This window comes from Brachyhypopomus gauderio, unplaced genomic scaffold (assembly GCF_052324685.1).
Source record: "Brachyhypopomus gauderio isolate BG-103 unplaced genomic scaffold, BGAUD_0.2 sc197, whole genome shotgun sequence".
NCBI lineage: Eukaryota > Metazoa > Chordata > Actinopteri > Gymnotiformes > Hypopomidae > Brachyhypopomus > Brachyhypopomus gauderio.
This window is the reverse complement of record NW_027507018.1, coordinates 97,752-121,880: the sequence shown is the minus strand read 5'-3', so window position 1 is coordinate 121,880 and position 24,129 is coordinate 97,752. Positions and strand designations below refer to the sequence as shown.

At 49.2% G+C, this 24,129-nt stretch overlaps 2 protein-coding genes across 15 annotated transcripts in view; both read left to right on the top strand.

The window, feature by feature from the left end:
- Positions 1-89: 89 nt before the first annotated feature.
- LOC143502699 (uncharacterized) lies at positions 90-13,609 on the top strand. Of its 14 annotated transcripts, none has more exons than XR_013127114.1 (10): positions 90-494; positions 805-850; positions 1,006-1,513; positions 1,811-4,858; positions 5,018-5,136; positions 5,270-7,846; positions 10,017-11,651; positions 11,746-11,964; positions 12,061-12,182; positions 12,396-13,609. XR_013127114.1 is itself a non-coding variant. In XM_076995361.1 (5 exons), the coding sequence occupies exon 1, from the start codon at positions 8,788-8,790 to the stop codon at positions 9,715-9,717; it is 930 nt and encodes a 309-aa protein (XP_076851476.1). In that variant the 5' UTR covers positions 8,134-8,787; the 3' UTR covers positions 9,718-10,128; positions 10,327-11,651; positions 11,746-11,964; positions 12,061-12,182; positions 12,396-13,609. The 14 variants fall into 14 exon arrangements, 4 of the variants coding, with proteins under 4 accessions (XP_076851476.1, XP_076851477.1, XP_076851478.1 ...); XR_013127113.1 differs by having other exon boundaries at positions 1,006-3,033; positions 3,184-4,858; XR_013127118.1 differs by lacking the exon at positions 5,270-7,846 and having other exon boundaries at positions 1,006-4,858; positions 5,018-5,126; positions 10,017-10,128; positions 10,327-11,651.
- Positions 13,610-16,033: 2,424 nt separating this feature from the next.
- pard6gb (par-6 family cell polarity regulator gamma b) overlaps positions 16,034-24,129 on the top strand; it is a 23,227-nt gene continuing 15,131 nt past the window's right edge. Inside the window, exons 1-2 of the mRNA XM_076995357.1 lie at positions 16,034-16,525; positions 20,729-20,951. Of these exons, the coding sequence (XP_076851472.1) occupies positions 16,448-16,525; positions 20,729-20,951 (301 nt within the window). The 5' untranslated portion in view covers positions 16,034-16,447. The remainder of the gene's footprint in view (positions 16,526-20,728; positions 20,952-24,129) is intronic.

Sequence of the window (24,129 nt, the reverse complement as noted above, 5' to 3'; positions counted from 1 at the left end):
AGCTACGGCGTTGTGTACACAAGGGCGAGGTGCAGCCTGCCTTGTCTACGCCCAGCGGCGGGTCCTTATTTAGCACGCGGCCGCTCACCCTGCCATAAATTCCCTTTAATTAGCACGAGCTGCCCTTTTCCGTCTGAAAAAAAAAGAAAGCCCCCATGAAACGGAAAAGAAACCCTCCTCTTCTGATGCGAGCGAAGCGGGTGAGCGGCGGAGCTGTGAATGAGGGCTGGAGTGTGCAGGAAGCGAACCCTGGATGGAGTGGTCCGCCTCTCCTCCACCCTCCCAGGGAGAGGGGGTCCAGGGGCCCTTGGCTACACCTCCTCCTGGCCCACTTCACTCCGGGCCAACAGGCAGCCGAGAGTCTTCACGTTTCACGTGTTTCTTTAAGACACAAAGCTGCGTTTCTGTCAGTCACTTTGCATTTTTAACGGCTAACTGCGTGATCAGCAACAGTCCTGCACATGCAGCAGTTGACCAAAACACTAAGAAACAAGGTATTGCATTCTTTATAACACTAAACGCAAGTAACATTATAATTACTTATTATATAAGTTATACATCTTTTTTTATTATTATTTTACCTCAGCTTTAATCGACTTAAAATACATACATATGTATGTTAAACAAATAAACAATATGCATACATAAAACTTTAAAGTAATAACTATGGTATTTTGCTAATGTGTAATGGCGCCTGCTCGAGGACACATCCCACTGAACTGCTTTTCCATAAGAAATGAATTATTTATGAGCTGTTGAATGTGAGCTTCAGTGTTTGACAAAAATGCTATTCTTTCACAACAGCTGTTGGCAACGGCACTCTCCGCTTGCACGAGGCACTGCAGAACAGGTAAACAAACGAATGAAATTCAAATATACCTTAGATTAGTTTTCACACTGTTTATGCATGTTAAGTATACTTGGCCCACAACTTGGAATATTTACTAAATGTCATCATTAGTAACTGTATTGCTCTACTGTATGCATAATACTTATGATTTACAGAGCCTGTCTGCATGTATCACCGTACAAATGCAAAATCCAAACTGCAATGTTCAACTGAAAACTGCATCCGAGGAACTCCACCCCACTTATGAAACCAGTGATATGAGGAAAGTTAAACCTCCTGTAACAAGGCAAGAGTGTCTGTCATCAGAGCAGTGTGTGTGTGTGTGTGTGTATGTGTGTGTGTGTATATGTGTGTGTGTGTATATATGTGTGTGTGTGTGTGTGTGTGTATGTGTGTGTGTGTGGGTGTGTGTATGTGTGTGTTTGTGTGTATATGTGTGTGTGTGTGTGTGTGTGTGTGTGTGTGTGTGTGTGTGTGTGTATGTATGTGTGTGTGTGTGTGTGTGTGTGTGTGTGTGTGTGTGTGTGGTATCACTGTGGCCACTGCAGTGTCATATGGTTTTGGTTTTGTGCCTGCTGGTCTGCAGCTAAGCTTCCTCGCTCCGGAGACATCTCTACATCACTGGCCACTGGAGCAGACGGGAGTTAACACCCTGCCATAAATGTGTGTGTGTGTGTGTGTGTGTGTGTTTAAGCAACTTCTAATGCACAGTTCATTTCAGTTCAGTTAAGTCTAAGATTGCTTCCTAAACCTCAACCTTTCATTTCAGATTTAATCTGTGTGTGTGCACGTGCGTGTATGCACGTGTGTTCATGAGTGTTTGTGTGTATGTGTGTGTGTGTGTGTGTGTGTGTAAGAGTGTATGTATATGTGTGTGTGTCTGTCTGTGTGTGAGTGTATGTGTGTGTGTGTGTGTGTGTGTGTGTGTGTGTGTGTGTGTGCTCTCTGCTTGTCTCTCAGGCTGGTTTTAATTCACGCTGGCTAAGCGTGGGGACTTGGAGGGACAGATGGCCGCTGTGGGAGAGAGAGGAAGGAGTCTAGCAAGTGGAGGAGGATCCTACTGCTCTCTCTCTCTCTCTCTCTCTCTCTCTCTCTCTCCTCTGTCTGTCTGTCTCTTTCTCACACACACACCTCACTTTCTCTGTGTCTGTGCAGTCAGTCAGCCCTCACACAACACAGCCCAAAGCAGAGCTAAAGTCCCATCACCTGACTGCCACGTCTGGAACTCAAATGAAGGGAAATGTTCCTTTATAAATCTGGCTTTCATTTGAAAACAAAAATGAGAATGAGAACTTAATTAATTCCAGATGTTCTGTGTGCATTTGCTTTTATCATTTGAAATTATATAAATAGCAAAGATTTAAGTAAAACTTTATGTTAACCTACATGTAAACCAGATTTTTATTTAATAAGATTATTCTTAAGACTATTAAGACGGATATTTTAAGCAGGCGCCTCAAAGTCTGAATCTGCAAAGGCTAGACAACTATAGGAATACACAATTATATTTTAATTCATTCTTTCATGTCTGCTACTGACTACACATTCTCTGAGCTCGTTATGGAAAGGAAGCTTTCAGTAAAGGATCCAACTCAAAGCCCCTACCAGCAAACGGAACCCCTTTACCAGTGAAATAACCAGTCACTTCCTTTCTCTGTGGTTGCACAGTGGAAACTCATTTATGCTGTCCATCCGGATTGGCTGTGCGGAGATGTGCGCATGGCTTAATTGAATAATTCAATTGGAAATGTGCCGTCAGGGAGTATTAAGTTTCCCTTCAAATCAGTGGCCTTTAGTCTAGTAAATGGAGGAACTTCCTCTTTGGCCTGCAGTGATAGGTCTTTCCTCCCACAGAGCCCTCCCCCCAAGTCACGCACGCACGCACCAACGCACAAGCGCGCGCGCGCTCACACACTTTTCAGTGTCACGTTGAAAACATGTTGCATTCTCAACAATAAATGCCTCTGCATGTAAATTCATAAAAACATTCTTTAATATGTTTTGCTACTTCTTGTTGACATTTTCCTAAAATATGTATACTGTGACCTTCTGTTGAGCATAACAGTGAATCGTGTGACCTTCAAGGGCTCACGGCTGTGATGTTCTTGTCTCTTCTGTCAAGGATGACTGAATGTTGACCTAGTGTGAGTGGGACGCCTTAACCCTACACTGCAGTACAGACGGTACCCGCACTGCGCTTTAATCTCTAAAATGTGCCTCTCTTGATATCAGCTCGTGTACAACTTTTTCTCTTATCTCTCTAAAAGTAAGAGAAGGAACGAATCGTTTACCTCACTGAACTGATATGATCTTTGGAATGGGGTTTTCTGCAGGGAGGAGCGCCATGTCTCTGATACCTCGCCAGCGATGAGTGAAATAAAAGTGTTACGGTTGAAAATACCCTCGCGGTTCTGGGCCTGCACACCCGGCAGCAGACACACTGCCAACGGGCACATTTCATTCAGCTGCTCTCTACCCGGATCATTTTGCTGTCACCACGGATCTGTATATACGTTTGAAATTCCATCATTAAACTGGTTGATTCCCGTTGAAAGATTGGTCTAAGTAGCTCAAATGATTGCGAACCCTAGCGCAGGCGACGTGTAAATAAAAACAGAGCGCAACCTTGCAGTAATAGTATTCTTATGAAGACAGAGATTACGAGGCTGTAAAACGAGGCATGTTTAATGCTCTGTGTGTGTGCGTGTGTGATGGATCTCCCTCTGGCTGCATGCAGCAGTGTGTGTGTCTGTGTGTGTGTGATGGATCTCCCTCTGGCTGCATCCAGCTGTGTGTGTGTGTGTGTGTGTGTGTGTGTGTGTGATGGATCTCCCTCTGGCTGCATGCAGCAGTGTGTGTGTGTGTGTGTGTGATGGATCTCCCTCTGGCTGCATCCAGCAGTGTGTGTGAGCAGAACGGCTGCAAGTGCGTGATCAATGGCAGTCTGCTCACGGAGTGCATTTATTAACATCTCCGTCTCTAACCAAATGATTCCAACACTAATGTGGATAAATGAGCGCGTGCACAAGGCGCGAGTCAGACTGGGCCTCCGGTGCACAGCCGCGGTTCCGATACTTCCTTTTGTTGCTTCTGTCTGCCCCGTCAAGACGCAATTACGGCGACCGCGTGAAGAGAAGTGAGGCAGGTGTTTGGGCAAAAACAAAGGCCGCATGAAACATTGCTTACTCTAATCTGGATTCACACTGGATGGCGAGCCTTTAGAATACTTCACCGTGTGTGTGTGTGTGTGTGTGTTACGCACTAGCTGAGCTCTCTGTTCCTTCAGGAATAACTTTGTCTTGCTCTGGTGCGGTGGTTTGACATTTATTCTCTGACGTATTCGCCAACACAGGATGTGTGGGTCGCGTATAGCACGGGACGTATGTTGCTTCTCTGTTTAAACTCCTTAACAAACGTAGTGGCTGCGAAATCCCTCACGAGCCTTCTCTTGTATTCTTACACCAAACACTGAGCACATGTCGTTGGTTTGTGGGGTAATGAAAAAAAACACGTACCGCTGTAGAGCAGTAACGTTTTTTTCCGCGGGATGCGTCACTCCTGACTGCTAATTAAATCTGCCAGTGTTAGCTGCCAGATCTGGCGAGATAGGGAACACGGGGACAAACTCACTGCAAGAACACGCTCATCTATTTAGGGAAGTCTATTAAAATCCCAGCTCACTTCCAAAACCGTTATCTTGGGCTTCATAAAATTGGATGGCATGATGGAATATTACGGGCAAACTTCAGTACAACGTGCTTGTATCTTTACTTCGTATGTATTACAGTAAGTAAAACCCTCAAGTCACGCATCGCTAAATTAATTAATTTTAAGCATGTTTCTGTAGGAAAATCAGTCCTTTCGAATACAGTATCTACAGTAATAATGACATGTTCACTAATTCCTCAGTCTATCTTCTTTGTGTGGGTGTGTGTGTAATCTTCATCATGTCTCGGAGCATCTGTGTAAGGAACTCTTCCCCCTTTCCTCCGTGCTCTGCCCAGCGAAGTGAGTCTGAGTCTTTAATTAAAGCGATTTGTGCCTCATTTGCAGTATTACAGGTTGCAGATGGAACGGGCTGTGTTTGCCAGAGCTCGTCTCCAGCGCAGCTCCTCGGAGACGTGAGAACACTCAGCTAACTGCCGAAACCCTTCTCTCCTCCCCCAGAGAGAGCAGCGACAGGCAGATAAACAAGGCCGTGGAAGCACATGGCTTGCAGGAAATGCAGCGTGAAAGGCCAGAGTCTTGAAGAATGCCACCGTGGACCGAAACAGAGGTACACAGAGGTGCGTTTAACATAAATCTGCTGCTATAAATATCCACTTTATATTCTTTTTTTTTGGTCCCAACGTCACGCGCGACTTTACCGACCCAATCGTGTGCCTCTTTCTTTTTTGTCCAACGGTACAAACTACTCAGGTTGCACAACTCCAGCTCAACTTTTCAGGTTGCACAACCAAACAAGCTGCATTTGAAGAGACATGGTAGGACAGATAAGGTGCCCTTGCAGGCTCTGAGCAAGCGAATACACCTATACATAATAAACCATGTTAGCGAGCTGTCGCCATGGACATTCAGTCGTGGTTCCTGAAATGGGGCGCCCAGCCAGGACTTTACGAGCTGGTCAGAGAACACTAGTCGAGCAACTGTAAGCGAGCAGCGAAGAGCTGTTTTTTTTTTAAATTTTTTTTTTTACACATATCGCTTTACTCTGCATTGCTTGCAAACTGACTTAGGAGTAGTCGGGGCTGAAAGTCTGTGAACGTGCAAACTCCATTTCACACTTAGGAGGTGGTGAGATCAGGCTGAAGAGAAAGGAGGCCCGGTGAGAGCCACATCCTGTGGGGGCCATGCGGCCGGCGTAGTGTCAGCCACTGGAGCAGTGAGACCCACACAGACCTGATCAGTGTGGAGAAGAGAAAATGCAAGACAGAACCCAGAGAGAGAGAGAGAGACAGAGAGAGAGAGAGAAACAGAGAGAGTGTGTGTGTGTGAGAGAGAGAGAGAGAGAGAGAGAAACACAGAGAGAGAACGAGTAGGCATGCTTCAAAGGTTTTAACGGAAGAGTGCAGAAGTCTGCAGGGCAGGTATGATCACCACCATGACCTCTAGTTCTCGTTATCTCTCTATCTGTCTCTTTGTCTCCTTCTCTGTCTCTCTCTTTCTCTGCGGATTTCTGTCCCCCTCTGCGTGGACACGAGAGCTACAGCATGAGGAAGTAGCAGGACTGGTCGTCCTTTACAGCGCCAGTCTGACTGACACGCACAGGCCCGCCGAGACGAGGGCACGCCTACTTATTCTGAGCCTGCTTGGAGAACGTTGCTGCTTCTTCTAAACATGGTGGGGAAGAGCTTCTGCTTCTGTTGCTGTCAAATCAGCCCACTTGGCATATTTGTCTCAAGGAGAGTCAGTTCAAATGGATTTTGCCCTTTGCCTATGAGCTTAAAAATCCATTAGTAGCAGACTTTGAAGGAAAAAAAACTATTAGACATACATTGTCATACAACCATATGCTGTGATGAACCTCTAAATGAAGCCGGTCAGCCTGAGTGGGCCAGGACCAGAGTGGACCAGAGTGGACCAGAGTGGGCAAGGCCTTGGGTGGTGATGCATGCAGTATTTATATTACACACACTCCAACCTGAAACCCACACAAGAGTCTTTAATGGCGATGGGAAGCAGTTCAGACCAGATGTTGAGAGCAGTAATTGTCTGCAGAGCCGATGGACGGGTTTTAAAGGAAAATGTACAAAGAGAAAGAACCTCTAATGTCCTCCGTGTTCTTTTAGTCTCCCAAAATAACTCTGAGAAACGCTGCAGTTTAGCGGCGAAATGCGGAGAACTTCCTGCCGTTTCTCCTTTTAGAGTATCACACAGTGACAAGTGCATCCTAAGATCTTCAGCACTGTCACGTTCCGCACCTGGTGAGTTTTCATGATTGGTGGCCGGGACTCGAGGGACAGGAGGGGTATAATGATTCTGGAGGTAGATGGGGGTGGCAGGGAACTGTACTGGTTCTGGAGAGGGTGTAAGGTTGGATGGCAATGTGATGATGTGATGGTTTTTTAAAGGGAGCTTGTGATGGTACAGGATTATGCTGGTTCAAGAAGGAGTTTGTGGTTGAAGATTGCTGGTTCTGGAGATGGTTTATAATGATGTAGGGCTGTGAACTGTGTTCTGGAGAGACTTTACAGTGATGTAGGGCTGTGAACTGTGTTCTGGAGAGACTTTGCAGTGATGTAGGGCTGTGAACTGTGTTCTGGAGAGACTTTACAGTGATGTAGGGCTGTGAACTGTGTTCTGGAGAGACTTTACAGTGATGTAGGGCTGTGAACTGTGTTCTGGAGAGACTTTACAGTGATGTAGGGCTGTGAACTGTGTTCTGGAGAGACTTTGCAGTGATGTAGGGCTGTGAACTGTGTTCTGGAGAGACTTTACAGTGATGTAGGGCTGTGAACTGTGTTCTGGAGAGACTTTACAGTGATGTAGGGCTGTGAACTGTGTTCTGGAGAGACTTTACAGTGACGTTCTGATGGGATCATCTTCCTGATTTTCTCACTTCCAGGGCCATGCCTCAGCCCAAGAGCCCTGCAAACACTCCAATCCTGCAGATAATCTATACCACACTGCACACTCATTCGTCTTCCACCACTGACATCTCGTAACACTTAAAGAGTCTCTGGAGGGATCCTTTGTGTGTGTGTGTGTGTGTGTGTGTGTGTGTGTGTACTCATGTCCATATGTTTCAGCAGGGGAGTGGTGGTCAGAGTTTTCCTGCAGTGTCTGCATGTTCAGGTCTCTCTCCGCTGAGGGAGGAAGTGAAGGCTGTGCCCCAGACCATATGTCCTTCCTCCCCCTCACTCTGCGTGCCGCCCCCTGGGGTCTGATGGTGAACCATGGGCCTACACACTCCGTCACATCTGCAAAGAAGAGCGTGGCTTACCACCGAGCCCCGACTCCTGGCGAACGCTGAACTCCGTGTGCTGTATGGGGGAGGTGGGTGGGGAGGTGATGTGTCTGAGCTGGTTTGTGCCATGGTGCTCCTGTAATTACGTGAGGAAAAACTAAGCATATGTACAGAGTGACTTCCTCACTCCTCCCAGTAATTAGAGGCATGGCTGACAGGAGAACCTAACAAGGCTGGAGAAAAGAGCGATCGGGAAGGGGGTGAGATCTCTGAGATGAAAAGTGGCATTCGTGTGAGAGAATATGGGAGTGGGTGGGGGTAGGAGAGAGAGGAGAGGGGAGCAAGGGACAGGGAGAAAAGAAGGAATGGAGAAGAGGAGAGAGGGAGAGACAGGGAGGGAGGGAGCGAGCGAGAGAGAGAGAGGGAGTGGTATTTGGGGAGAAAGCAGTCGAGAAATGAGGGCATGTTTTCCTCTACTCTCCCGGGGTTTTTCTTCTCGGTCCCCTCACAGTGGGAGTAAGCAGGGATTTAGGAGAGGGGGTGAGCGAGGGAGCCAGGGAGGAGGGGAGAAGAATGAACAATGTTCACTCCTCCTCCGCACTCCGCCGGGGCTCTTACAGGCCATGCGCCCTGCTCAGCTTGCTCTAGCATGGGGCCCTTGGTGAAAGCCATTAAGAATCAGCGAGACCCAGGCCCCAGCGTGATGACAGTGCCCCCTCCCTAACCCTCGTGGCAGCTCCTCCAAACCCCCAGAGCCCTTCAGCAACAAAAGGGCTGTGAGGGAGGATTGAGGCGGGGCTTGGGAGGGGAGGGGTGTATGCATTGCTGGGTTCATCGTTAAGGCAACCCAGCCTGCTGAGGTCAGAGGCTCACATCACTCTCAGATTACTCTCACACCAGTCTCACATCAATCTCAGATTACTCTCACACTAGTCTCACATCAATCTCAGATCACTCTCAGATTACTCCCACACTAGTCTGACATTGGACTCAGATTACTCTCACACCAGTCTAACATTGGTCTCACATCATGCTCATAGCACTCTCACATCAGTCTCAGATCATGCTCACAGCACTCTCACATCAGTCTCAGATCATGCTCACAGCACTCTCACATCAGTCTCAGATCATGCTTACAGCACATTCACATCAGTCTCAGATCATGCTCACAGCTCTTCCACACCAGTCTCAGATCATGCTCACAGTTCTCTCACACCAGTCTCAGATCATGCTCACAGCTCTCTCACATCAGTCTCAGATCATGCTCACAGCTCTCTCACACCAGTCTCAGATCATGCTCACAGCTCTCTCACATCAGTCTCACATCATGCTCACAGCTCTCTCACACCAGTCTCAGATCAAGCTCACAGCACTCTCACATCAGTCTCACATCATGCTCACAGCTCTCTCACATCAGTCTCACATCATGCTCACAGCTCTCTCACACCAGTCTCAGATCAAGCTCACAGTTCTCTCACACCAGTCTCAGATCAAGCTCACAGTTCTCTCACACCAGTCTCAGATCATGCTCACAGCTCTCTCACACCAGTCTCAGATCAAGCTCACAGCACTCTCACATCAGTCTGGTATTGCTTCCACCTCAGTCTCGCATCGCTCCCATCAATCTCGGATCATGCTCACAGCACTCACGTCACTCTCAGACCTCAAGTGTGTGAGAGAGGCAGAGATTAAAAGGGCCATGGTGAGAGCACAGACAGCGAAACAAAGGATGAAGCTGGTCATCATTCTCCAACCAAAACCCTGTATGTGGTCAATGTATTTCAAGAGATGGTGTCCAAAGAAAAACATGAAATGTGATGTTAGATGCTTTAGTGCCCAGTGGCGATGGCTGTGTGGATCACTGCATGGTAATGACCACATATGTGAGTCAGCACACAAAGAACATAACACTTTAGCACCTGCACGCAAGACTACAACAGAAACCGAGAACAGATTCTGATTTGACCTTTGGAATAAGCAAAGATCTCGTTGTGTGGTCATGATGCTGCGGTGGAGAGAGTGAAGGGTTAAAGGTTCTCAGGATGTTCTCTCTCCAAACACACACACACACACACACACATAAACAGCAGACTGCTTATTTAAAGCTCGGAGCTCCTGGAGATTGATGTTGTTTTGTTTTAATCAGGGCAGCAGTGTGGGACATGCTCTAGTGTGCACACATAAACACACTCTCTCTCTCCCTCTGTCTCCCTCTCCTATTCCCTCCCTCTCTCTTCCCCTCCTACTGATCCCCCCCAGACACGCGCACCCTCCACAGATTGCTGTGAAGATAAACGTTCCCCCGTGTAAAAACCTCTCTGCGCTGGCCGACAACAACCCCACTTCTAATGATCGATAATTCTGTGATATGGTGAATAACTGTGCTGGGACGCACATAAACGCACTGCAGATCAGACCAAGTTCAGCCATTGTCCTTCCCTTGACTTCCACACCATTTATCAGATCTTCTTGTGAAAAAGAGGCAGAGAGAGACAGAGTGTGTGTGTGTGTGTGTGTGTGTGTGTGTGTGTACTCTCTCACTCCCTGTATTCTTACCCTGTTGCTCTAGTGAGGGGTTCTCCACAGCTCCTACTGATGGCAGCTCTTTTCCTTCAGCTGCATGTTCTGGGCAAACAGGAGCTGGATGAGCACGAGAACCTTCAAAGTGCGACTCCACCGTCTGTCGGACTAGACTGGTCGTATTGTTGTATTACACTGTCACTGTCTGGTGGACTAGACTGTCTGTTGTGTTAAACTGCTGGTCTATACTGTCAATTCCACTAATCGTGGTATGACGAGATGGGCTGTTTCGACCCGGCTGGCTGTTAGACAAGAACTTCTCTGCTTTTCTGGTGTAGTCCTGTGTTTTGGACTTCATGGAACATCCAAGATTTAACTGACCACTTATTGAGCGTGTTCCACGTAGGTCCAGCGGTTCCTGCTGGTTCTGCGCGATCAGAACTGGGCAGTTGATCCCTGGTGGCACGGAGGCAGTGGACATGGAGCTACACAGCTGTGAAACTGCCTGTTCTACTGTGGCATTAATATAGCAATACTGCTCGCTCAGGTACACTCGGCACAATGTGCCCTGGGGTGTATTCACTGACTCACAGACTACAGCTTCTGCTGGGCATGTGAAGGTTTAACAGATGTGTGGAGCTCTATCTGTGGATCTCTCTCATCACAAACACCTCCCTCTCTGTCTGCCGTGTGCTGGCACACTGACCCAGATGGGCACACACACGCGCGCTTCACCACGAAGGATGCTTTCATCGGCGGCGTGCGGCAGCGCAGAGCACCGGGACGAGAGGCAGGAACTTGGTTTTCGCACGCGAGAGAGACAGCCCAGAGACTAAAGAGGTCACAGCGGCGATAATGAGCGCGGGCCACACCATCGACCCTAGACGAGGGAGACGGGAGTCAAGGCGTGAGGGTGCTGGGGGAGAGAGAAAGAGAATCCCTCACCGGAGAGGCCAAGGAGAGAGCTAATTAACCTCCCGTCTCCCTGACGTGTCTGCTGCGGCCTCTGGACTCCCAAACGGGAGAATCCTCTACAATCCACAACACTGCCGGACGCACCTAAACCCAGCTAAAACCCAGTTGAATTACAATCCTGTCGCCCCTGAGATTAGCGTACCACGCGGGGCAGAGACGGCGTGACGGTGGGGGAGATTACGAGGAGCTTCACCGTCAGACCCATCCAGGCACGTTTTACCCCCCCCCCCCCCCCCCCCTTCTCATATTGATCAGGTGCATCGACAGACACAAACGTCGCTTTACAATGGCGGCGGCCTGACTCGATGAGGACGGTTACAGCGAGGATGAAGAGGGAGGTGAACTAGACGTGAGAGAAACGGCTTCTGTGGAAAAACACGGAGGAAGCAAAAGACACAGGTAGAGAGAGAGAGAGAGAGAGACATTTAAATACAGAGAGAGGAGGTGTGATTGTGAGTGTGTATGCTGTTAATGTTTAATGTGTGTTCTGCAGCCGAACAGCCGTGCCGTTCTGGGTCCCACACCTCCCCGAGATACTGTGTTCTCATTACCGAGCCAGGAGTTGACCTGTGACCCTGGCGCCAGATGGCTGGTGTTTTCATTCTCCAGTGAAAAGGGAAAAGTATTTTAACACCGCCAGGCGTAACAAGAGAAACACAGATGCAAACGCAAAGGCTACTGCACACGTACAACGACATCTTCAGCTCTGCAGGTGGACTCCACTAGCTCTGCACACTCAGCACCTTTTTAAACATCCATGCACCACATTTCAAAGACATATGGTTAATGAAAATGATGTTTTTGCCAGCGGCTAGGTGAAAGTTACCAGTGGAGTGACCCAGCAATGGAGACAGTCGGAGTCATGTGGTCAGTGATGTCTGAGACAACAACCGCCCCGGGCCCCTTCTACTCTCTCCACGGCAGAACACGGTACGCCAAGCCCACCGCACCGTGCCCTCTGACCCCCTGCACCTGCACCGTGCCCCCTGCCTATGTCCCTGGGCCCTGCCTCCATGTCTCCATCCTGCTGAACTACGCACCTCTTTCTTCTCAGACTTTCATCTGCTGCTGTTTTTCAGTCGTGCTTTTTGTTTTGCTTATTTGTTTGCTTTTGAGTTTATTTGTCCACCAACCCTCTGGCAGACGAACAGTCAGGCTTCTGCGGCGGAAGTGCAGGCCTTTCCAAACCAGGCCTGGTCTAATGTGGCTGACGCGAACATCCAGCAGGGGGAGCCGTGTCCAGAGGTGGAGCAAAGTTCCTGGAGCAGAGGCGGTGATGTGGTTGGGCTCCGAGCCGCTCCGGGGAGGACTTCAGTCTGGATCGGGGCTGGGAGAGTTAGGACGGATGTCCTGTTTGCGATGGGATCAGGCTTATACTAAACACAGAAAAGCCCCACTACCACATGCACAGAAGGTTTCAATCATTTGAGTTTATGGACATGCAAACTCACTCTCACCGTGTCTACTGCTGTGCTACCCTCTTGCAATCCCAGGTATGAGGTGGGTCAGAGAGTTTTCTTCCATTCCCTATTGGAAGATGAAAAAGAGCTATCTCTGCTCTCCAGGAACCAGCTGACAGGAATCTCCCCCACTGGGTCACCCTGAATTCCACCTCATTCTTCTCCATTGGACATGCATTCATGTGTGGCAGGTCAGGGCATCTGGGGCCCATTCCTCTAAAACTCAGGAGGCTGTAAGAACTGTGAGCTGCCCTTTACACCTGGACTGTAACTGTAAACCCCCCCCCCCCCCCCCCCCACACACACACACACAAACACACACTCCAGTTGTGATGCATACATGCATCAGAATATATACAAACATTTTATGAGCCTTTTTATCTCCCCGTGATTGAACTGGCTAAGCTGAAACACAGGAGTGTTAACAACGTCTCGAAACAGCCACGGACAAGCCCCGCTTCTCAAACGGATTACGCAGTAATTGTTATCACAGTGCCGTAATGACGCCTGTGTTTGCCCTAGATAACAGAATAAGAGGAGTCCATAAATAATGTGGCATAATGTAATTGCTAGGAGAAGCGGTAGCGTGTAATTGTAACCATGGCTGGGGGGCGCAGTTCTCCTCGCTCGCGAGTCTCCTCCAGCCCGGCAGGAGTGCGGGGCCCCCTGACGGGGAGCGCAGGGCCCGTGCTCACGGACACCTTCTGTTGTTCTCAACTCCAGCGCTGACCGATCCAGAGCACGTGGGAACTCCTGCCGGGAGACGGCCAAAGAGAAAAGACATTTTTTTTTATACATCCGTTACGCGCAGGAGACAAAGGGAGACAGCACACCGCAAACAATGCCAAGATGTTTACATGTTTATTCACATTTAGGTTTTGCCTTTTGGAGGGATAGGGGAGGGGGGGGGGGTGGAAGGTTTTTTAGTTGAATCTTTGGGAGTTACGCGCCCCCTAGTGGTGTGAATGTAACACTGCCGTTCGCCAGACTAGGACAATAAATATTTTATATTTCATTAAACTGGTGTCTCACTTCTGTGCTTTATCTGTATGAGAGATGGCCACACCAGCTGCTTCTCTATCACTTCAGCCTGCTCAGTATCCATCTGAACATACCATTTACACATCTGAAGCCCAAATCAACATGTGTTTCTCACTTTATCATTTTTTCCCCACACACTTGCTCGTTGATAAATGAACCACTGTGAATGAAGAGGAACATTCTAGAAACATCCTAGAAAGCATTTGCATCAATGGCACACCCGAGCATTTGCATTTGGAGGAAATTGGTACGTTGGTGTGTCGTAGGCCTGTTGGAGCAACGGCATGTACATTAGAAACCTCCCACAATGCCTCAGACAGCAGCTCCCAGACACACTGACTAACGACGAGAATGCCCCTCCCACAACCCAGACAATGGCTATTAGAGTCAGCATGTGGGCATGACCGCAGGGGCGGCTGAGGCCCGGGGCTTCTTAATCACCCTCCCAGATGCCAATCAGAGCAGCAGGGCCCAATCAAAGCCGCCTTGTCTGCCCAGAGAGAGTGGGCTCAGTAGCCTTCATATTCCTGTAACAAAAGCTTCAGATAAGCTGCATTTATTTGTATCAGATTTGGTACTGAATGAATGTGGGCAAATATATGTACATCATAATTATGGTATTTATTTATGGTATTTGTAATCACATTAATTATGAATGTTGATACACTTAAGCTAAAAGTAAACAGCTAACATTTTTCAACTTTTAAATGTTTCTGTGCTATTATATTCCAGTGTAGGGGAGATTTGACCTTTTTTTAAATGACAAACTCTTCAATATTCAAAAAATGACAAACTTTTTAACTCGTGTTTGCTATTTGCATCCAGTTCATGAATGTTGGCACACCAGTGTTCTGCAACCCTTCCTGCCACTGATTTGGAAAACATGTTGCCAGCTTGTTTCTCTGCCCGAACGTGGCCAGGCATGACTGAACACGGGGCTGTGTGGTCAGGGGCTCTTTGCTGGCCTCCCCAGACAATGGGGCAGAGCTCCTGTGTGAAGCCCCGCTCCCCTAGGCTCAGGTTACACGCGAGGGGGCCAGTGTGGGGCTGAGGCCAGCGTCCCCCCCCCCCCCCCCCCCCGGGTCACCAGGGGCCCAGCAGCAGGGCAGCATGGAAGGCTGCCCCACTGAGGAATGCAGCCGCTGGTTCTCCCTTCTAACCATCTGGACCTTGTTGCCTGGCGCGCCCACAGACCCGGGGCGGTAGACTGGCAGGAGGTCAAACCGGCATTTAACCAAGGAAGGTCACTGTCTGGGTGGGTTTAATATGGACCGGAGCTGACCTTTTTTGATAACATGGCCCTCTTTTAAGAGGTCTATGCAGCTGCACCTATCGGGGGGGGGGGGGGCATAAACATCCTTTGTCGCTGAACCGTGCCACATCCCATCATCCACTGCAGGCACCAGGCAGTTTCATTAGCCTTCGTGTTGGGCCGTCGAACCACACAAGGCTCTATGATGATATCTCCCTCTCAGCACCTTCATAGTGTTCACAGCATGGAATCTAAACACCTTCCATAATACAATCCAGAACAGTGAGATGCCACAAAGCTGAACAGTTTAATATTCTCTAGTGTCTAAAATTTAATTCAGCTCCTCAGAGTATTTCGGAGCCTGCTTCGAAATACTCTGAGGAGCTGAATTAAATTTTAGACACTAGAGAATATTAAACTGTACAGAGAGAAAACTTAAAACTATGCATGACCACTGGTCTTCAGATCGGGAGATTACGAGCCGCTGACATAGGCTTTAAAATACCACATGTAGCGCCTAAAGACCCGTCAAATTAAATGTTTTCTCTTCTGTGATACTGACATCTAGCGGTGAATTTAATATCCTGACTGCCTTCTGTACATTTAAAATAACATTAGCAGCCTGTAGTCGGCGTTATAATACTGCATATCATTGATCCCTACGGATCAGGAGTTTGTTTTCTACTTGTTGGTGTTGGGATCCTTTCAGGGTAAGGGGATCTAACTTAGCTAGCAAACAAAATAAGAAAAAGCATGCAACTAACAACCATTTATTGAACTCTTAAGCCATAAATTAAAACCCGGGGGTTCGATTCAAACGCACATTCGTGCTTTTAACCCAAAATGAATGTAGATTTCAATAAGAATCGTGACCTTTAATAAATATGCTGATAACACTTCTGGTGAAAACACGTTACAGCTTTGAGAACTTCAAGTGAAGAATCGAGATGACGTTGTTCTTCATAGTTGACAGACGGTATTAAATCTGTTCTCCACAGCTGTGGAGGAGGATATTTAACATAAAGACACCGAGTGTGTCGTTTTTATTCGGAAATAACAAATTTAAATGTCGTTTGAGATCAACTGCGCGGTCCTGGCGGGTGTGGGACACCCTCCCGGGTTCGTGTGTGGCCCGTCCGGACGGGACTGGTGCGGCTCGGCCGCGTTTCTGGGAGGGACCGTGAGAGCTGGTCGGGGTTCGTGGAGACGGCGCTGATGTCATGTTGAGAAGTTCACTCGCCCCCCCCCCCGGTCTGAGGAGCTCACTCAACCCTCCCTGAGACTTTATTTTCCTACCGAACTAACGCGAAGCACCGTGTAACGGAGTATTGGAGGATTACGGTTCACATTCACACTGTAAAATAAGGTTTTTTTTTTAACGGGATATTCATATCGCGAAGCGCCCATCCGCGACGGGCTGCGTCGAGGACTCCACCGTCGACATGAACAGGAGTTTTAATAAATCTCAGTCTTTGCGACACTTAAACGCGGATCTAAACGCGGTCGAAGTTAAAAGCAAGGTGAGTAGAGTCAGAACCGAACCGAACGTGGCGTGTGGGGTCGTTTTGTCTGTAATAACAGCCCGGGTTCGGTTGTTAAATGTGTTTTAATTCACAACTCTGAGGAGACTGGAGCTAGCGCAGTTAGCCCCGTGAGCCCTGTGAGCCCGGGTCTCTGTGCTACCTCACGTTAGCTCTCCGTGTGTGTTGAGTTAAAAAAGCTTTTCGATGTGAAAGGTTTGTAGTTATCATTTTGTATGTGGAAGCACTTCCTTTTAATGTCTTGTTTCATAACGGCGTGACTTTCATAAGTTTGTGGTCCCTTGACCAAACTTCTCCAAGCCCTTGAGCCTCGGATGGACGTTGGACAAACTAAACCTTCAAAAGCACGTTTGTAAAGTTTACATACACACTGGTAGCTGTACACAAGTCGTTAAGACGCCGTGTGAGGTAACTAAGTGTAAGTTATAGTGAGTAGTAATGTAACTTTTAGATATTTTTTATTTGCTTCATATAGTTGAGACCCAGTCCCATCATCTGCTTGTTGAAATGGAAGTAAATTTGCTTTATGTTGAGAGCTGCCTGTCCAATACTCCCAAGCCTCTCTACATTAACACCACCCCTGTGCTCTGAAAACAAGGTATAACCGGCCAAAGTGTCATTATAACTACTTGAACTTCTGTAGAGACACGAAAAAGTCACTTCTCTACTATAATTTGTGTGTGTGTGTCTGTGTGTGTCATCGTTCAGGCCCACATTACACACGTTGGTAGTTGCGTGGGCACAGACTGGGACAATGCTTAATCGCCACCTTTTGAAAGGGTTTTAATTATTTGTGGAGTTTTTGTGGAGGCCTTGCCTAATTTCTTCTGGTGATGGGAGAATATCCACGTAACTCCTGCCTGAAGCCACCCGGCCGCAGCCCACTGTCCAGGAGCCTCTGCCCAGTTGTCATGCAGATTGAGTTTCGGTAGCTCATGGACAAATGTAGAGAGAGAACTGTGTGAGGAAACTGTGTGTGTGTGTGTGTGTGTGTGTGTGTGTGTATAAACCAACTTCAGACCAGTGAGAACTGCCGAGTAGCAAACCACAGAAGATGGGCAGCTATCTGTTGTCAAACATCCACGGCTTTGGGTAGTCGGAATTTGTAATGTTGTGGTTTTAGATGTGGAGGTCCTAATTGATGAGAATGTGTAGGCACTGTGCCCAGACCTGGACTGCCATTGTCTGATTAGTGGTCTATTGTATTCAGGCATGCTCCAATTCATAACAGAGCCTGGAATGCCTGCTACTGGTGGCAATGAAAGGAGCCACTGTCTGGGTCTAGGAGGACAAGAGGCCCCCCATTAGTCTTCCTCTTTCTGTGAACATCGAGAGATGGTCCTATTTGAATAAAGGGGTGGTGTGGACTAACCAGATTTCTCACTGAAAGAAGCAGCACTTGGAAAAGTGTGAATGGCTCGGTGGTCAATTCAATGTGAAACTGACTCAACCTGTGAGGTGAGCGCAGTTTTCGTGAAGGCTGCTCGGCTGGACAGGAGTCAAACGTGCATATTGCTCAATTGCTTCTCCTTTGCTGGCGCTGATTTGCCCTTGGAGACGGCTGGCACGGTTCGGTCCACCGCTGGCGACACAAAGAGGATGTGTGACTCATCATGTATTCTGAGATTGTCCATTGTGACACGACTAATCTCCACTTATCGTCCTGCACACGCTCTGATGATGTCACAGAGGACGTCATTGCTAGGTTCCTGTCTCTCGGCGACCCAGGAAGACATCGTGATTTGGGGAGACTGAAGGGCTGATAAGATGAGCTCATCTGAGCTGGGAGACGAAGCAGGATGGCTTTTGTTTTGCCTCGCTCCGGTTGACCAAAAGAAAACGTAGCGGCGTGTCGGCCTTTTCCTGACTCACGCCGTCGCTGGTTCCTCTCCGACGGAGCCCCCGCTGCTCTTATCTTCGTTTTGCGGAGACGTGCTGGCAGATATGACACAAATGTTGAAACCTGATAAGGCTGAGACGTGGCATGGGGGGGGGGGGGGGGGGGGGGGGGGAGTTTCCCAACGAGAACATCTCTAACGCAAGAGAGCGACTTGCCCGGACCTGCTTGTGGACGTGGGATGCCGAGCTGTCTGGCTTGTCCCGTGGCGCTACTCGGGTGCTGAGGCGAGGCACAAGATGGGCTCCCGGGCGCAGGTGTGTGCTGGTGGGCCCACGGGCCCGTGCTGCTGGTAGTCCAGAACTTGCCGGTTGTGCAGCCAGCTTCTTCACCACATGCCCCGAGTTTACACATACCTCAGTACCAGAGTCACATGGCTCCAGCTCCCACTGAAGTACACACACACACACACACACACACACACACACCGACCGCTTATGTTTCAATTGCAAATAATGGCTAGTTCCGGTTTAGAATGCTACATTCTTGGTTTATTCTTAGAAACTCCGTTTGGGTTCCGACGCAGTTCTAAAGCAGCATCAGTTGCCAGGCAGCGGAGAGTCGCTGGTATGTTGGGGAAATCTATACCTATAGTGTACAGTCCAGCTGCTCTGGTGGATTCTTCTTGTGTGAGCGAAATAACCCAGCCAGGTCAGTTCTTCCTGTGATGAGGTGTGTGTGTGTGTGTGTGTGTGTGTGTGTGTGTGTGTGTGTGTGTGTGTGTGTGTGTGTTTTCCAGTGTGGTTAGCACCAACACACACCTGCTTCATAGCTCCCCCCCCATCACGCTGAGACTATGCTCGTATTTCATGTGGTAATCACAGGCTGCCGTTGGCTAATGTAGGCTTTTCCTACTGGGCGCACGATTACAGTAGAGAAGCAGCGATGCGTGTGTGGCGGGGGGGGAGGGCGCCTGTCGCGGTGTCGTGAGCTTTGCGATGTTGTGCGAGACAAAGTGAAGCTTGTGTCTTTCTCCCCCACTTCGCAGGTAGCGTTAGTACGACAGTCGCACGATCACAGGCGTGACGTCAGGGCGACCCTTCTGTGCTCATTCATGTAAGGAATCAAAGCTACATAGACAATCGTGTTTATAGACACAGTGTTATCGTTGGCGGTGGTGTCGCTGCATGTGTTTGTTTTAGCATGTGGGAAAGAAGCATGTGATGTGTGTGTATATGCTTAATAAACATAGACATGTGCAGTCGCAGCATTCGTCTTTCTACGCTGCCTTCTAGTCCACCTGCATGTCTATGTTTTTACCCAGTACCTCGATATCGCTCTTCACCACACCAGTATGCCTTCTGAAGAATCTGATCGTTTCTCCAAACATGTGCTGAGAACATGCTGACCAAAGGCACGTTCCTGATAGGCACTTCTGATAGATGGTATCGTTTCTGACCCAACATTCCTGAGTACATTTGCACTGCAGGCCACATGTCGGCCACATCACGCAGAGGCCTCTGCCATTTCTCCGTCGTGAATTGCACTGCGTGTCGAAAATCGGGCCTGCTTCCTTCTTTCGGGCATCAGAGCCCAAAAGTTCAGCCCTTTGGCTTCGAGGGTAACTGCGGACAGCAGGCGGTCCCCAAATCTCGTCACACCGACCGCCAGGGCCGGTGGATTCCTGAAGCGTTTGAAAGACTAAATAGATTAATCAGAGACATGAAACAAAATCAAAACGCTGGGACTTTATTTTGGTTAAGGTGTCTCATGGGTAAGCTACAGAAACCCTGGGACTGGTTTCAATACGCACTGAAGATATATTGTGTCTGGTTTCCTGCTGTTGTTGAGGATGTCCTGGGGATGATCTGGGACTGGTCTGAACTCTCCCTGAGGGGCGATGGTGTGTGGGGGGTGTATAGGTGTGTGTTTATAGTCATACAGCCATTCAACAATACATCCATCCAGTTAAGAAAATATTTATCTGCCCTCACTGCGGTGTTATTACATGTTCCTTATACATCTAATAGATTGGACGGAGTCATAGGAAAGGTGACGTTCGGTAAAGAAAACGTCTGCGTTTACAGGCACTCGCCTCCTGTCTTTGACATATGATGAACAAATGCTGACGTTTGATGATGTTTTGATACAGATGATGTTACTTTATAAAGACGGCCGCTTATTTTGCACACCGCTCGCGCGTTGATGTCACAAAGGTAGCTTGCGCTTGACGCGCTGCATGAACGATTGTGTTCTTATTCACTTCCTGCGCGAGGACCCCGAAGCAGGAACGTCTCCCCCCACGAGCTCTAACACTCGGGCCTCCCGTGTCCTTCCTCCCGCAGTATGGCGCCGAGTTCCGCAGGATCTCCGTGGACCGCGCCAAGCCCGGCAAGTTCGAGGAGTTCTTCAAACTCATCCTGCACATCCACCGCATCGCCAACATGGAGGTGATGATCGGCTACGCCGACGTCCACGGGGACCTTCTGCCCATCAACAACGACGAGAACTTCTCCAAGGCCGTGTCCACCGCCCACCCCCTGCTCCGCATCTTCATCCAGAGACAAGGTACGCGCGACCCCTCCTGACAGTCACAGCCGCCGGGGGGGACGTGTGTGTGCCCTGTGAGTGCCCTGTGACTCTGGACACAGGACTGCAGGGCCCACATACATCCTGTGGGCAGACAATATGCAGGGTCAAACATAGACATGGGATTGACCTCTGGGATTCAGCACACGTACACAAACAAGTGCCTATTTTGGCCTGTGTGCTGCTATTATGTATCACCACCACTGTCATATTTTCCCTCTGCTGAGCCAACTGTAGTCCTTACACAGCATTCACTGGACGAGAGAGGGACAGAGAGACACTGTGTGTGTGTGTGTGTGTGTGTGTGTGTGTGTGTGTGTGTGTGTGTGTGTGTGTGTGTGTGTGAGAGAGAGAAAGAGACTGAGAGAGGAAGATGGGGGTGTATTAGGGTCTGGAGGTAACTTCCTAAAGGAAAAGCTGGTGAGCTGACTGGACTTCCTGTGGGAAGGCTGTGTTGCTCCTGTGAACATGGCCTCCCTAACCGACTGTCCCTGGGTCCAGTTCCACCACAACCAGGGCCGGGTCCATCCTCTGGGTGCCGGGGAGCACCCACGCCAAACTACTTGTGGGGAGGCAGAGTCAGACTGTGTGCAGGAGCAGTGTTCAGCCCAGCTCCGTCTGGCTAATACAACAGTCATGTTGAGACATGCAGGTGTGTGTGTGTGTGTTTACGCACGCGTGCATGTGTGCTCTGTAAGGAGAGGCCTCCATACCCACAGAGTAAAGCTTGCAGAAGTCTGGTCCAACAGGCACTGCAGACAGAGTCAGACAAAAAAATTCCTGATCCTGCTTTAACTGGAGTCTCGGAAATCACACAACGTCCATGTCCGTTCACCACACTCACCGTGGTGTTGTGACTCCAGATACACGTCCGTGTTGATGTGGGTGGGTGTTTGGGTTTGTTTTGGGTTCACATGCTGGCTCACACATGGCCGTTTCAGCAGACCTACAAATCAAGACCGCAGAGACACTAGAAGTCCATCTAGTACGAATCACAGTGCTTCAGACTGAAGAGCGCAAGAGCTAATCGTGTAGAGTTAATGAGACGTGCACGCCCTGGCCCGTCTGTGGCTGATGACCTCTGACCCTTACATCATACATTATTTAGATCACAGGTGGGGCGCGTGATGGAGTTTTGTACTGAATTCAGTAGTGCTGAAACTGCTATGGAGCGCCACGGAGCGTCGGACCGATCTTCACGCCGCAACGCTCCGTCTGGTGGTCTGGGGGTTACGTCAGCCACGTCGTGGCGTGACGGCACAGGCCGGAGGACGGAGTGATCGGGGGGTGCGTCGTATTGTCATGCTAACGAGGGCCATTTCTCTCCCAGGCCAGAGAATGTCATTCAGCCCCAGCACTGTGTTTTGTGAATGCTCTACAATGAGGAGTGTTCTCATGGCAGGTCCAGTTCCCAGCCCCACGCCCCAGAGAATCGAGGCCTGCGCTCCTGTGTGCTAGCAGAGACGATCTGCATTCCAACTACTGCGTTCCCGACACACACACACACACACACACACACACACACACACACACACACGGTAGCCAGTGAGTCAGTCCAATTTCAGCAACGGCCTATTCTAATGCAAGTGGGTCCTGCACATTCAGACAGTGAAAAGTCTTTACAAGGGCTTCTGTGCTTGAAGAATTCCTGAGAGCTAACAGAATCTTCTTTCTTTGTGACCTCATTCTCTCTCTCCCTCTCTCTCTCCCTCTCTCTCTCTCTCCCTTTCTCTCTCTCTCTTTCTCCCTGCCTGCTTGCCTTGATAGCAGGGACTTCCTTTATTTATCCCAAAGAAAGCTAAAAGAAGAGCCTAGGTCAGTTTCCTTTCTCCAGACAATATCCGCAGCTCTGAGCTCAGGGCCCCTGCAGCCCAGGACACGTGAGTCATGGTGGTTAACGGTCAGGACAGCACCGCTGGGCTTCTGCAGCACACACTCATGCCCCTGCAGAGCCCCTCACAGCCCACCTCCACCTCAAGGCACTGTGGGAAAGAGTCTATTGTAGTGCACCTGTTGTGGCCCGTGATGTGCTGAGAGCAGGAAAGGCACCTCCTGGGTCTGCTGTACTGACTCATTAAGATTCTGCTTGGGGGCGGAGCCCGGTTGGGGGTGGAGCCTGGTTGGGGCGGAGCCTGGTTGGGGGTGGTTCCCCACAGGGTCTGGTCTTCTTCGTCCGTCTGCTTCTGCTGAGACTGGAGAGTCCCTCCACACGCCAGATTCAACGGCCCCACAGTACAACACAAACATAACACAGGCGAGCTTAGCACAGCTCCGCACTAACCGCCCAAACAGCACACACAAGCCCACAACAAGTGGGATTAAGTTGTAGTTCGAGTCACGTGTTACTGTTTGTTGGTCATCTCATAGTTATGCGCACACACACACACACACACACACACACACACACACACACACACACAACCTTCCTCCAGTCCCAAGGCTGAGAGTATGAGTTTAGTGCATTTTCAAGCTGTGTGGTTGACTTAACAAAGGGCATGAGAGGCTGTGTCCTGGTGCTGTAGAAGGTTGTGGTTGTGTCCCGCGTGTTCCTGAGAGGACGAGACCTTGCTGGGCTGGTGCAGGACTGCTCACGGGGGGTTTGGGGGGGGGGGGGGGGGGGGTGGGGGGGGGGGGGGGGGGGGGGGGGCTAGCAGCCCGCTTTATTATTTTTGTCATCCTTGACAAATTTCAAAGAACTGTTTTAATTTGGGCTGCCTGTGCATTGCTGCATGGTGTGTGTGTGTGTGTGTGTGTGTGTGTGTGTGTGTGTGTGTGTGTGTGTGTGTGTGTGTGTGTGTGTGTGTGTGTGTTGCATTCTTATTTTGGCTTTTTAATCGGCCACTAGAGTTCTCCTCAGTTTCAGTCTGCTGAACCTCAGGAAATCACTTTTCAAGGTGCTGTTTCTGTTTGGTACATCTTGGCACACATTATTAGGGCCATTTGAGAGTTGTGCCCAGACTGTTTCTATTTAATCGAAGAGAAAGCTCAAAATGGAAGGGTAGGGATTAGGTGGAGTCTACTAGGGAGAGATGAAACAACATGTCTCCTTTTTGACCCTTGCTCTGACCAGTGTCTTGTTTGTCCCCGTTGAGGCTCACTTTGTACTGTCCATCAGTGTACTCCACCAACATAGTAATTACATCTCAGTTTCTACGTA